This window comes from Terrapene carolina, unplaced genomic scaffold (assembly GCF_002925995.2).
Source record: "Terrapene carolina triunguis isolate 2854851 unplaced genomic scaffold, T_m_triunguis-2.0 Scaffold89, whole genome shotgun sequence".
Classification (NCBI taxonomy): Eukaryota; Metazoa; Chordata; order Testudines; family Emydidae; genus Terrapene; species Terrapene triunguis.
The window spans coordinates 1,541,178-1,555,729 of record NW_020664440.1 but is presented as its reverse complement, the minus strand read 5'-3'; the positions used below and the strand labels follow the sequence as shown (position 1 = coordinate 1,555,729).

The window sequence follows — 14,552 nt, the reverse complement described above, 5'->3', positions numbered from 1 at the left end:
AGACAGAGCTGCTGGCTGCTCTGCATGGACGTGTTCGATCCCACGGTACTCTTCATCCCCCCATGTCCTATCCAAGATATCCCCTCCCACTCTTGTATCCTACGGACTTGTTGGTTTCTACTTTCTACCCCAGAGGTGGCTGCATTTCAGTGGTAGCAGATGTATGTAGTTTGTATGTATGCAGAGCTATGCATAGAGAGTATATGTGTGTATAGAAAGATATAGCTTTGGGATACAAGGTACTCTATAACTGTCAAAATCATATTTTTAGCACTGCTGGGTTAAGCTTGCAGTAAATTACTACCCCCGGAGCAGGAGAAGACTTGTGGGACAGAAATGTGTCTCTGAGGCACAGTACACCCCAGGTTGGTGCATCTTATGTCCCCGCCACTGCTCAGGGCTGCACCTGAAGTGACTGACTAGCCTTATGAGACCATTCCTGAAGTGAAGTACTGCTCACCGTGAGCAAGGGTGGGCGAGTCAGGCTCTTATTGACATGGTCCACATATCTTGAAGTCATTTACCGAGTGTATTAGAGGAAGGAAGGCATGATTGGAAATGAGGAGAATATGATGGTAGAGCATCTTGCTTTTCCTGCCTTATATTTCCATTTCCAGTCACTGGAATCACTTAAGTTGTGAGTAACAGATTACTTTGATGCCACCTACTATGATTCAGATTGTACAACTTCTGTATTTAAATCAAATACATGGAGTTTTCTGCCAAAACAAAACAAAACAAAACAAAGTTCTTGACCATGTTTTGGAGGTGTTGCATTTTTCAGTGGCATTAAGAATTATTTTAAGCAGCTTCAATGGGGTTAGAAGATTGGTTATAGTAAATAATAGATTGAACAACAGCTGTAAAAAGCAGCCATGTAGGTTTAAAGCTTTGTTCTTATCATCGCAGTGCACACAGATCTGTCAGATTTATATTGATTTCCTTTTGTTCCACTGCAACTGCTAATTCTCAGTTTTACTGCTTAAGTCTGGCCCTCTGTATTCATGTAAACATGTACAAAGCTGCCTTATCAAGATGGACGATGCTCAGATAATTTGATTTATCTTAATGATTTTTTTATGAACACCAAGAAGTGGCAGAGTAGATTAGGAACAGAAACATACATTGTGTGTGGCTGAATAATCTGAAGCAATTTTTCAGTTTCTATTATGAGTCATTTCTGTTGGCACGCCATGATATCATTTTTACAGTTCTCAGATATATTTTCCCACAAATTAATAAGCTTTAAAAATTGTTTTCTAAATAACCTAACTTCAGTTTTTCTTACATGCATTGAAAATCCAGGCATACAAGCCATCCCTCCACCCCCAAAGAATATTCCTCTAGCACTATATATTCCTGCCTAGATCTTCACTCTTTTTTCCAGCAGTGTCTGTAGATCTGCTTCTGTCCGTATTGAATGAAATCCACCCCAGTGCAGAGGGCCAGCAAGAGTGGGGACCTATGCAGGGGCGGAGAAAGCATAAATGACCAGCAGTTGTTTTCTGAAGGTATTGGTTTGTTAGCCCTGCATTCTCCCACTTTCTTTGAGATCTGGGATTCTTTTTTATTAGGATAAAGGTTTTAGGAGAAGTCATGTTTACAAGCCTTGACAAATGGTCTGCCCCCCAGCCACAATGCTCCAGCTGAATCCCAAGGATAAGATGTTGGATACCTCTAATTCTTGAAAGCTCACTAGATTCCATGTGCTCTAAACCACACGATCCAAGATCATGCAGGCTAGCGCTTGAAGAAAAGACTAGTTTCTTGTCCCTGCTATGTGTTCATTCTCATCAGATGTCATATATGTGGTCTGAAAGATTATTTTATTTTCATACTGACTTATAAAATAAACGGATCCACTACATCACCCTGAAACTAGTAGTTCTGCCTCCAGCCAGCCATGCTAATAGATCTCATTCGCTTCCCAGGTAGGGTCAAACCGACTAGTAGGAAGTTGAAAGTCTCACACCCACTGGGGCTCATCCCTGCATATCTCTTGTGTATTTCCTCCCATTAGAAAGATATTGTAGCAATACCCGCAGCTAGTATCATAACAGGTTGTGCAATCTGCATGTGCGGAATGAAGTATTAATCCTGCTATTCATACAACAATACGGAGCTATAAGACGTAAGATGAGCCAGGCCTTAATCTCAAAGACAAGAGATACCATGCTGAGAGCCATTTTGTAAATGGGTGATATACATTCAGCCGTAAGGGATAATCAGAGACAGGAGTGCAAATTAACAAACACTCTCTTGTAAGATGTTAACAAAGACTCATGAAATACATGAAGAAATATCAGAGTATTCGGTCTGTGTAGGTACCTGTTTTTTCTTCTCCATCAAAATGAAGCTTTTGGAAGCAAACTATTAAAGCAATATTAATAGAGATGGTATCGATCAAACACAGGTGATTTAAAAGAGCTACAGGTATTGTAAAAAGGCAAGTAATGTTTCAGTTTCATTTGTAGAAGACCAAAAAGATGTGGGATCTCTTGTTCTTTTAAACATCAAGTAATTTGTAGAACTAAATTGTTAGTGCATTGCCCCCTCGTTAGAGGTACATGTTCCTTACTGTCTGGATGTCACTACATAGAAAATATTTCGTTTTTGTCTTTATAAAGCTTTGGTTGAAGCTCAGATTGAAAAAACAAAACAAACAGCAAAATGCAGCGTGTGCCGTATACCACAAATCAATAGGTTTAAACAGAAAAAAGCCCATTCCCAGTCTAAAGTTTTCAGACAGTGGGATTTTCACCCCTTTGATTTTATCAGAGAATATTCTAACATTTTCTCATTAAAATTATATATCAGCACAGATTTTTAGAGCAGCACATACAGAAATGCCTGCACTTTTGCATGCTTAATGGACAGTTTAGATGTTGAGCTGGGCATTTGTATAGGAATTTGCACTGAGTACATCAGGAAACCAAGGGTCTGATCCAAAGCCCATGCCCCATTGACTTCACTAGAGTTTGCAGTAAGCTCCAGATGTGCAATTCTAATAATTTGGGCTTCAAATTCCAATGTCAAATGAAGTGAATTAAAAGTGTGACTGGCTCTGATTTTCAGCCCAAAATGTCATGCACATTTGTAGGGTGAAAACTTCCACCTGTAATTGTCAACATGTAAATGTCTGATTTATCTCTCAACAGTTACAGATCAGTGGTAGCTGAGATTAGATTTTCCCCCTACAGAACAAAACAGGAAATAACCATGTAGTATATTTTGGCGAATGATCTGTTTTTACTAATGATCCCTGTACTCTGCATGCATGTTCCCAAATATCTATGCACATGTTGCGGATTTACACTCACACATGGCAAAATAGAATCAAATTCATATGCATCACTTGTTATATTTGGCGTTACAGCAGTGCTACATTCCCCAAGCAATATTAGTGTCCCGTTGTGCCAGGTCTGCTCAATATACATGCTGAGTGACAGCCCTTGCTACAAACAGCTTAAAAGCTAAATAGACCATCGGTGGGAGAATGGAAGGATTGCTAACCCTATTCCACAGACTGGGTATGAGGCACTGATGAATGAAGTGACTTGTCCAGGATCACGAAGGGAGGTTGTGGGATAGCTATCGTTGTCCAAGGGTGAGAGTACAGTTGCAGAGACCAAAGGTTACCCTTGATGTTGGAAGATGGGGTTCTGTACTGTCCTGGGCAGAACAGACAGTAGCTGGCTCACACAGCAGGCTGTCGTTGCTGTCTTACATAGGGTTTTAAATAAAAATGATGTAACTGTTAAATGCCAATGTTCCGCATCTTAAAAGAGAAAAATAACGCAGGGAGTCTGTCTGGGAGAGCTGGGAACTGCACCCAGGTCTCCTGAGTTCCAGTCCAGGGCCTTAACCACTCTATGTATGGCTTTGGTGGTTTGCAATCGATTGATCAATAAGTGGCTTTTCAAAAGCCTTTAAAAACAAAGTTATATGAGTATGGGAAGTCTTCTGGCAAATGTTCACTTTGAAGGAAATGCTTCTCAGTGACATTAGTTTGTAAATACTGGGTCTGCTTCACCACTGCTCTCCTCCTATGGCATAGAACTGGAGCTCAGTAGAGTAATAAAAGGGGGGGTGGGGGTTATAGTTTCTGGAAAGTTTAGCGATTCCCATTTTATTTACTAAATCAATACAAGCACATACAACATAGCTGCACATGTGTTAGAGAGAAGAAATGGCCTTTGAGAGACCTCTACCAGATTTACATAGAGGACCATACAGTTGTAAGTTACAATAAAGTCTAACAAGCTGTCTTACTCCTTAGAACAAAGAAGTTACCTTATTAAATTGCATGTATTCTACTTTAATGGCATGGACTGACTCAGAAGAATTTGAAGGAAATATGTAGCTGCGCACATCAAAGCTTAAAAATACAAAATTACTTATTCAATGGCAATTTACAATGAATAAAGAAGTCATGAAATTATTGATTCCGGTGCTTAGAAAATGGAAATATGAAAGTTCAAACATGTTCTACAGTTGAACAATCACTACAAAAATGTAAATGGTGTCTTGTTACATTTCTGAGAGGTGCAACGCACCTTTCTTCTTTTATGTGAAGTTGCCTTATCTAGTAAATTTAAAATAAATCCACATTCTTTTGCAGAAGGATGCATGAACAACTTTGCAGGATTTAAAAATATATCTGAAAAATGTGCTTAGACACTATGATAATTGAAGGATGATTTAGGCTTATTTAATCCAAAAAGATCCCAATGCTCTTTACAGTCCCTCACTATTTAGGAAATAGTCACTTCACCCATCATCGAATGACTCTGGGGTGAAGCACATCAGCTTTTCAACAGCAGATAGCAATTCTATGCAATGGATTACAACAGGAAGTGAGGAATACTTTATCTAATTTTAAACTCCAGGGGAAATTCAAGGTAAATAGATTTGCCCAGATAAGAATTTGACCAAAAGATTTTTTTAAACTGTCCTACTCTTATGTAAAGTTGTGGGGGTTTTTTAATGGCGACATCTCATAATGGATTCATTTTGGCATTTGCCTTTTTATATATACATACTTCAATCATAGAATCATAGAAGATTAGGGTTGGAAGAGACCTCAGGAGATCATCTAGTCCAACCCCCTGCTCAAAGCAGGACCAACCCCACTAAATCATCCCAGCCAGGGCTTTGTCAAGCTGGGCCTTAAAAACCTCTAAGGATGGAGATTCCACCACCTCTCTAAGTAACCCATTCCAGTGCTTCACCATCCTCCTAGTGAAATAGTGTTTCCTAATATCCAACCTAGACCTTCCCCACTGCAACTTGAGACCATTACTCCTTGTTCTGTCATCTGCCACCGCTGAGAACAGCCGAGCTCCATCCTCTTTGGAACCCACCTTCAGGTAGTTAAAGGCCGCTATCAAATCCCCCCTCACTCTTTTCTTCTGCAGACTAAATAACCCCAGTTCCCTCAGCCTCTCCTCGTAAGTCATGTGCCCCAGCCTCCTAATCATTTTCATTGCCCTCCGCTGGACTCTCTCCAATTTGTCCACATTCTTTCTGTAGTGGGGGGCCCAAAACTGGATGCAATTCTCCAGGTGTGGCCTCACCAGTACCAAACAGAGGGGAATAATCGCTTCCTTCGATCTGCTGGCAATGCTCCTACTAATGCAGCCCCACATGCCGTTAGCCTTCTTGGCAACAAGGGCACACTGTTGACTCATATCCAGCTCCTCATCCACTGTAATCCCCAGGTGCTTTTCTGCTGAACTGCTGCTTAGCCCGTCGGTCCCCAGCCTGTAGCGATGCATGGGATTCTTCCTTCCTACGTGCAGGACTCTCCACTTGTCCTTGTTGAACCTCATCAGATTTCTTTTGGCTCAATCCTCCAATTTGCCTAGGTCACTCTGTACCCTATCCCTACCCTCCAGCATATCTACCTCTTCCCCCCAGCTTAGTGTCATCTGCGAACTTACTGAGGGTGCAATCCATCCCATCATCTAGATCATTAACGAAGATGTTGAACAAAACTGGCCCCAGGACAGACCCCTGGGGCACTCCGCTTGATACCTTGTCCTAATTACAATCTTGTCCTAATTACATTCTTATGTTCATTTAGCTCTGATTCACAATTTCCATCATTATTCTTTGTAGTTATCACAGAATTATTTTTGAAATGATGGAAAGTTTCAGTGCAGACACTCCAGTCTGTGAGTGTGCCTTTGAATTATTTATCATTTACACAGCCAAAAATGGGGTTAAAATGTATTTTAGCTTGTAAAGAAGTCTCAGTAACTTAAAAGGGTTGGTGGAAGGGGAAAAGTCCCTTAATAGAATGTTATAGTTTATATTATTATATTAATTTCTACTGTAGTAGCACCTCCATGTCCCAGCTGAGTTCAGGGCCGTATTGAATAATCACATAATAGGGCTGGATAGAAAACCATTTTCCCGTACTGTGAAAATTTGTGAGTTTTCAGAATTTGTTCTGTCACTAAGCAGGCCAGAAAGTCAAAATCGCAAAAAAAGTTGTGAACTCACAAACCAAGAAAAATTTCGATCAATCAGTATTTTGTTTCAATCATTTCGAAATGTTTTAATCTTGACTTTGACTTTTTTACCCTATATTTACTAAAATGTAAAAATAAAAGGTTGTTTTGACTCAAAAAACCCAAAGCTTTTAATTTAAAAACCATCCAAGCCCTAACCGGCTATTTCAAAACTTTTTTCCAAAAAAGCATCAAGTCGGGAGGTTCGCTGAAACGGAACTTGTTTTGTGAACCGATTTGGTTCTGGCAAATCATCATTTTTTCAGTGGAAAAACAGTTCAACAAAAAAATCCCAATCAGCTCTTAATATGAGACAGTCCTTGCTGCAAAGAGCTAATACCGTCTAAGTAGACAAGACCCGGTAAAATGTGGGAGGGGAAAGGGAAGAACAGAAAGATGAAATGTCTTGCCTAAAACCAAGAGCTAGTCAGTGGCAGAGCTAAGAATAGAATGCAGGTCTCCTCTGTCAGTCCGGTGTACCATCCGTTACATCCGTCTTCACTTGTGCTTCGTGTTATAAAAACACAAACTGGCCCGAGCCAGTTTGGGCCTTTCTTTTGCACAATGCAGCCGTGTGGCAAGTAATACATGTTACGCCATTGTTGTAGAAACTATGGTTAGTGCAGCAGTTTATGTGTGAGGCTGTAGTGGGGCAGCTGATAAGGGGGCTGTGGGCCAGAAGTTGGAGTCTCTCTCTAGCTGTGGCGAGAGAAGGACCTGGCTGCCTGGGAGCTGAGCAGGGTACCTGAGGCAGAGCAGTGCTGGGGAAAGGCCAGAGGAGCTGGGGAGCTCCAGCCTGGCAACTCCCCAGGCTGAGGCCTTGTTAAAGGCCCAAAGTAGGTACTGGGTTTGCAGAGGTGCAGCCTGGGGTTAGGCAGAGGCAGCTAGTGATGAGTGCTTTACAGACTGCAGCCTGTCCCAGTGAGTGGGGGTGAGGTGATGACTGACAGTAGCCAATGAGGCAAAGTGGAGATAGGGGGTTGGGTTTCCCCTGGGAGGGGAGACTCAGAGCAGGGGTACTGGAGGGGCATAACCCCAGGGTAAGGGGCACTAGGGTCCAGGCGGGACATGGGGCCTGAGGCAGGTGAACCACTGGCCTGTGGAGGGCGCGCTGGGCTGAAGTTGAGCTAATTCCCAGGATCACCAGCAGGAGGCGCCACGCCGGTGAGTCTCACTTCACTACAGAGACCTTTGCCACAAGCTAGCTGGGGACCAAACAACTGATCTGGGAAGTCAGGAGGTTTGTGAGGGAAAAACTGGAAAAAACTCTAACAGGAGAAAACGGCAAGTAGCTTAATATAAGCAGCAGTTTTGCTAGAGGTAAGTGAAGGGAAATTTTTCATTTATGAATGGTTCATTGACCCATGATAACAAAGCAGTGCTGCAGAAGAAGGATAATTATCTATTTAAGTATCAGATGTCCTAAGGGCAAAGGCTTTCCTTCTTTCCTTTTGAAAAATGAACTCAGATTAAACAAATGTCCTTTTTCCTGTTTTACTGTTGACATGAATTTCCTTTTTATGAGTAAAATTAATTAGTTTTTCTATTCCTTTATTCCTGCTCTGGAAATCAGGGCTGCACAGCAAGTTTTCAACTTTCCCCTTGGGCTCTAAGTTCAACCAATAGCATCCTGTAGGAAGGTGCTTTGTTCAGTATGCTTGGACGACTAGCAGATAAATTATTGGAGCTTTATTACGCCCTATAGCTGCATTAGCTCCAGGTAGTGATATAGCATCTTAGAACCAAAAGCCCTCAAAACCAGACAATTTTCTAAAGTTCTCTGTTTTCTAATTCCAGCTAGCTAAACACACATCACTACATATTTCTTCTTTTTCAAAATATTTTAATAGGAGGAATTATAGTAAAAAAATTAGTGAATGTCTCTGCTATTCCGTTACATAATAGGTTTTCAAAAGTGCTTAGCACCCACAGTGGGCACTAGATTTCTCTTGTTCCTTTGAGAACAATGGGAGCTTCTAGGTGGGGAGCTCTTTTGAAAAAGCTAGTCCCAGTTAGGCAGATATCCGCTCCCATATTGTCTATCACCATTCTGATTCTGAAAAGTGATCAAAACAGAACCGCCAGGAAACTTCCATTTTCTCAAAGCAGAATTGCAATTGTATTTCCCTTCTATAAGCTTTGTGAATGAATTGTGTCCTTGTTTATGTAAGTAAACGGTCCTTTGCACTTATCTGAAATGAGACGTCACTAATATCGCCTGGGGTTTTTGAAACTCAGCCTGACATATCCTTTCCGTGAACCTCTTAACTTCAGCATATCTGCTGGTTACAGCTGGAGTAGTACACAGTACAATTGATACAGTGATTATCTGTGTAACCCACCGATCAGGGGGTTAAATAAGGGAAGAAACAATGGGGAGGATATACACAGTTCTTGTTTTGGTTTGGGGACTCTGTATGTCTACAGACTTCCCAGGGCTGGGTGAAGTGACTTGGCTAGATGGGCCAGAATCATCCAAAAATTTGGTGTGGTGGGCACTAGGTGTGCTCATTAGCCATTTGAAGCTACTTATTAGGCGATTTCCACTGTGGGCAAGCAGCCTGCTGGGACACACCCTGTGTCACTTTCTAAGAGTGGAACTAATGGAAACTCAAGGGAAGGGAGAGGAGTTTATAAAAGGAGGAGTGGGAGCCAGACTGGAGGACTCCGCTTTAGAGCAGCACAAGGGCCAGAAGGGTTAGTAGTAAGGACTGTGTTCCTGAGACTTTGCTAGTTTGTTGGACCTAGACTACAGGCTCCCTCACCCTGCTGGAGAAGAAGAGGAGCAGCATTGCTGCAGGCTATGCAAATGTCAGACTGACATTTCAGAGACTCAAAAGGATTTTGAAGGAGACTGTGGGACTGCCACTTGTTTCCTAGACTTCAAGGAGCTTGCATGCCCTGTAGTGGAGCTGGTCCCCATTCCACACACACATAAGGATAAATCCTCCTACTGGGTGTGTGTATGTATATTGCACATAATTTTTTTGCATTTAAACTGGAGATAGTAGCAAGTTCTCAAACTTGGGGAGCTCCTCCTGAAGGTGATTATATATATATAAAATCAAAGTCCTGAAAAGACTAAACTCTGTCGAGATAAGCTGAGGTACAGAAAGGGGGGAAAACTACTATCTTGATGTCAGCATATTCCTTTTCCAAAACCTATTACATTTGCGGGACTAAATGTACAGTAAACAGCACTTCTGTATTACAATGTCATGTCGCTTAATTTTCTCCAAACCGTTCTTAGAGCTCTTGCTTTAATGCTGAACCGTACCATATGTCCATCCCTGTTTACATGGAGTTAAAGTTGCTATTTAAGGGCCTCATTCTGCAGTCATACTAGTGTAAATCAGGAGCAGCTCCACTGAAATCCACAGAGTGCCACCGATGTAGAACTAGTTGAGCATCAAGCCTGAAGTGGTCACTGCTTTGACCAGCCCAATTGTACTCGCACTAAGAAACGCTTATGCTTTGTATGAGCTGAGAGGTGAAAACGTGACCTACTATCTGTTCTTATCAGTGTTTGCAGGATCCCGGATTAGGAATTCTAGTACTGTTTAGATTGTATGTAGTGGTAGGATAGGCGGGGCAGTTGTGTTCTAAGCAAGACCTTTGTGAATTGTCGCCGTACACTTTCATTGTTTACTTGATGGTACATTCTGCTGACTCATGAAGTGCTCTGAGTGGAGGTACAATAAGCAAAAATGTGTTTTCAGCATTCTGGACCTGAGGCTTAAAAGGAAACAGCTCTAATTAACTAACTATACTTACACAAATACATAATGTTAATAATAGATGAGCATTTCTAGTGCTTTGCAACTGCAGTGTTGCTGAAGTAATGACCACGGTATTATTGATATAGTTCCAGATTTTTAAACTTGAATGCCTAAAGTTAGGGCTTTACACCCAAGAGTTTCAAAAGTGACCAGCAATTTTAGGTGCCCTGTTTGAAAGGCCATTTTGCTTGAGCACCCACCCTCTGAAAATCAGACCCCTTTAAGCTGTCTGAGGTTGGATGTCCAAATCACTAATCATTTACCCTCCATCCATTTTTAGGCACCTATAGAAATGCAGCCTGATTTTCAGAGGTGCTACATGCCAACTGTGACCCAGGGACCAGTTGTTGTCAACTGGCAGAAGGCACAGGATGTGCATGGTGACTTACAGGGATCCCCTGGGTCAGATATGTGCATGATGGTTCACCAAAGGAGGTCTCTACCAAGAGCCAGTAGCTCACTGGTCATCGTAATCACTGCAGACCCAGCTCAGTCAGTTCTGGGCACAGCAACAGTCTCTGTCCTGGCTCCAGTGAAGCCCCCAACAGCCTTTGAGGCTCCCTGCTTGGTCAAAGTCCCAGAAGGTTCTCAGCAGCAGCTTCTGACTTCCTACAAGCAGTTTAGCAGCAGCTCCTCGTAAGTACAGAGCTCCATCAAGCAATCTCACCTCCTCTCCAAAAACGGAGCCCACAACATGCTCTCCTTGCATTCCCTCAAAGAGCATGTCTCTTGTCCCTCTCTCTCCCCCAAGGTATCATGGGAGTTGTAGTCAGGGTCTTCCCAATTGGAACATGACCAATTCAGTTCAGAGGCCCCTCTAGTAAAAGGTGCCTACAATAGCGATAGGCTCAGGACACTTTCCTGAAGACATTGCAATATCTATTTAGGGGCTTAACCTTAGACACCGAGGTGTGAAAATGTTGGCCCAGAAGTCATATGTGTGAGGAAATGGGGAAGGTTTTTGAGGAACCCACAATGCGATTGTTGTGTTTTCACCATAAACCCTTTCCTTTCCGTTGCTTTAGTAGTGATCCTCAAATCAAGGCGAGTTTAACAATAAAGGGGAAATTCACTTCAGGATGAGCACCTATTGTTATGGCGGGGGGAGGGAGGGGGAATGAACAAACTGTTGTTCTGGAATACCTGGATTTGCACTTCTGCCTTAACGACTTCCACTTCAGATGTCCTTGTTTGCCCACTCCGGCCCGTGGAGCGTTTCCGCAATCTGCGTCCTGAAGAAGTGGCTGATTTATTTCAAACGACACAAATGGTTGGAAATGTGGTGGAGAAACATTTCTGTGGCACTTCACTCACCATTTCGATTCAGGTTTGTAAACTAATTGGCTCCAAAGGCTTTGTTTCCTGTTAGTGTTTTATCGAGCTTTTTACCCTGTTCCATAACCCACTGCTCAAACCAAAGGAGCAGGAAATACTCAACAAATATAAGGAAGTTAAGTTTTGCTTTACTCAGCATAGCATAACCTGTGGCATTCACAGCTGATGGAGATTAACAATCAAATACTGTATCTGGATTCAAAGAAGAGTCTGGATAATTAATGACAGCTAAAGTGGTGCCTTTCCCTGCAAACACCACCAGGTGTAGTGCTTCCTATGGTGAGAAGATCCATTGGTTTCTAGTAAGTACTACTCCGAGTAGAAAGTGTTTGCAGGGCACAACTCTTAATGAGGGTATTCACAGCCCATGATTGAAGGAGCAAACTCATTGCCTGCAGGCCAGAATTTCTCTCCACAGGCAACCTTGCCCAGTAGTTGGCTAGGTGTGTTATGTAGGTTTATTACCTGAAGTATTCTTTGGGGTGACACACTGAACTAGATTGACCCAGTGGTCTTATACAAAATAACGAATCCTTTTGTTTAAAGCAAATCTGGAGGTTAACCCCATTTTTGACATAACAAGAATTTAAATAAACAGGCTGTGATTTAAAGCAGCGCTTACAGTTCTGTATTTTACGTCCACGAATAACAGAAACGTTATTGCTAGCAATTAAAAACTGGGATCTGAGATCATGAAAAATAACAACCGTGCCAGTATTTATTTCCTTTTCACATATTATTTCTCCCTTAATCATGACCTGAAATGTAAAAGCATCTGGTCCCACATGCTTTGTGCTGAATGGGACCCAGGAGAATACTATAAATTAACACACAATGAAATTGGATTTAAATTATTAATGGGTAATATTTCTGAATCCCCAGGAGATCCTTGTTAGCCCCACTTATCTAACTCTTCTATTTTTTGCTTACAGGATGGTCCTGAAGCTGGGCAAACTGTGAAGGTGAGTGCTTATGCTTATTATGCAGGATACAAATTAACAAGAGACAATTATGAGAACTAATAAAAGATCAAAACTAGTCATCTGCAGAACATTGCTGTATCATTTTGTTATCCTTAAGGTTAGAGAAATTCTGGGTCTGTTCTGCCTGTCAATACTTGGATTGAATTTGCATGGAACTGTTTACATTTCTCTTCTTTACTAGGCAAAAATGTTCAGCTGTGAAAATACCATCTCTGTCCTTGGTACAGAGAGAGGCTCTCAGATGATAATTGGCTGTACCTCGTTTATTTCACATGCATAGAAAGCTACAGAGGGAAAGCCATTTTTGTTGTTGTTTAGACAGTGAAAATATTGCCTTTTCCTTCATAATTTCTTTGCCTTTCCTATTTATTACTGAATGAGTTGAGGCTGATGAAAGGACCAGCTAAACTGAACTACATTAGAAAAGCATACTTCTTTTTATCCACGCTTTCTCTCATCGCATTCTTGTTAGCAAAGTTCAAATCTAAAGGAGCCAGCGAAGCTTAAAAACAGTTTTTAAGCCATGCTATTGCAAAAAAAAAAAACCCTATTATATTCTCCATTCGAGTAATAAAATAGATAAAATCCAAGATGGTTCTCTGGCCATGTTTCACTCCCGCATCGTGCAAATGCAAACACAGATGTAGTTAGATTATATGCCTGAGCATTAAATAAGGGCTATTTTTTTATACTTGGAATCAAAGGAAGATCAAAATATGATTATGGTTTAGCACTTTGTAAAATCAGATTATATGTCTTGAAGAAGCTGCTTAGGTTGATTAAGATAACTCCGACAACCAAATGATGGCAAATAGAAACAATTCACTTACTTCCAATTTGGTGTGTTGACCTTACCATTGATATTGCTTTTATTGCTTGCTATGAATATCTAACAGAGAGCAGGGGGGAAATAAGAAAATCTCCAGACCACTGGGAAGCTTATGGGATGTATAGCACTGAAACAAAACTTACTGCAGTGCTGCAACAAAACAGATTCTGTAGCTCCCGTGCTAGGCTGCTGGATTGCACTGGGAACGGGATGGTGATGGGTGAAAATGATTATTTTCAGTCTAGTTTTCTTTAAAAAATGAAGGCTTTGACATTAAAACCCAATATGATTTTGGAAGCAAGACACAATATTTCTTTCTGTTATCAGGTACATATTATCTTTTCCATGAGAGGTTCCCGAAAAGCTATTTTAAAAAGTGAGAAAAACATTAGTGCTAATGATCAAAATTAGAAGTGAAAAATTTGCATATCTTCTTTCATTGAGGACAGTGACTAAAATATGTTTAGGCTTTAAACAATGCAAAAAAAATGGCAGGTAAATATTCCTAATTTTCTATTTGTACAAAGCATACTGTGCATGTGTCCAGCCAATGAATTGTGAAAATATGTAGGCATGCGGTCCCGCGGAATGCCCCTGTCCCGCACTTCTAACAAGTGTAATGAGAGGGTAATGACCCGCTGATCAGCCCCTGCACTCAGAAAGAGTGTGTGTGTTTTCAGAAATAGGAAGTTAGCAGGTTGCATTTTTCCACTTTTCTGCATCATTGGACAAAGCTGTAGTTTATTGTCATCATTTTGATGGTGCATCTCACCTGAAAATGCAAACAATGATTGTGTTCAGAGAATTAGGAACGTTCAGAACCTACCTCAGATTACTATGATCTGAATCTTGTTTAAGGAAAATAGTGCAGTGGGGATGGGTAATTTAATAGCTGTGTTCCTCCCAGGTGGCTGGGGATCATGAAGTCTGAAGGCACTTACTTGATACATGAATAATTTAGGTTTCAAAGTAGCAGCCATGTTAGTCTGTATCCGCCAAAAGAACAGGAGTACTTGTGGCACCTTAGAGACTAACAAATTTATTTCAGCATAAGCTTTCGTGGTCTACAGCTCACTTCTTCAGATGCATAGAGTGGAACACACAGACAGAA

General features: G+C 41.3%; 1 protein-coding gene across 1 annotated transcript in view; it reads left to right on the top strand.

Moving 5' to 3' along the window:
• Window positions 1-14,552, top strand: part of FHIT (fragile histidine triad diadenosine triphosphatase) — a 594,110-nt gene that overhangs the window by 375,176 nt on the left and 204,382 nt on the right. The window contains exons 2-3 of the mRNA XM_029911215.1: window positions 11,476-11,621; window positions 12,562-12,591. Of these exons, the coding sequence (XP_029767075.1) occupies window positions 11,476-11,621; window positions 12,562-12,591 (176 nt within the window). The remainder of the gene's footprint in view (window positions 1-11,475; window positions 11,622-12,561; window positions 12,592-14,552) is intronic.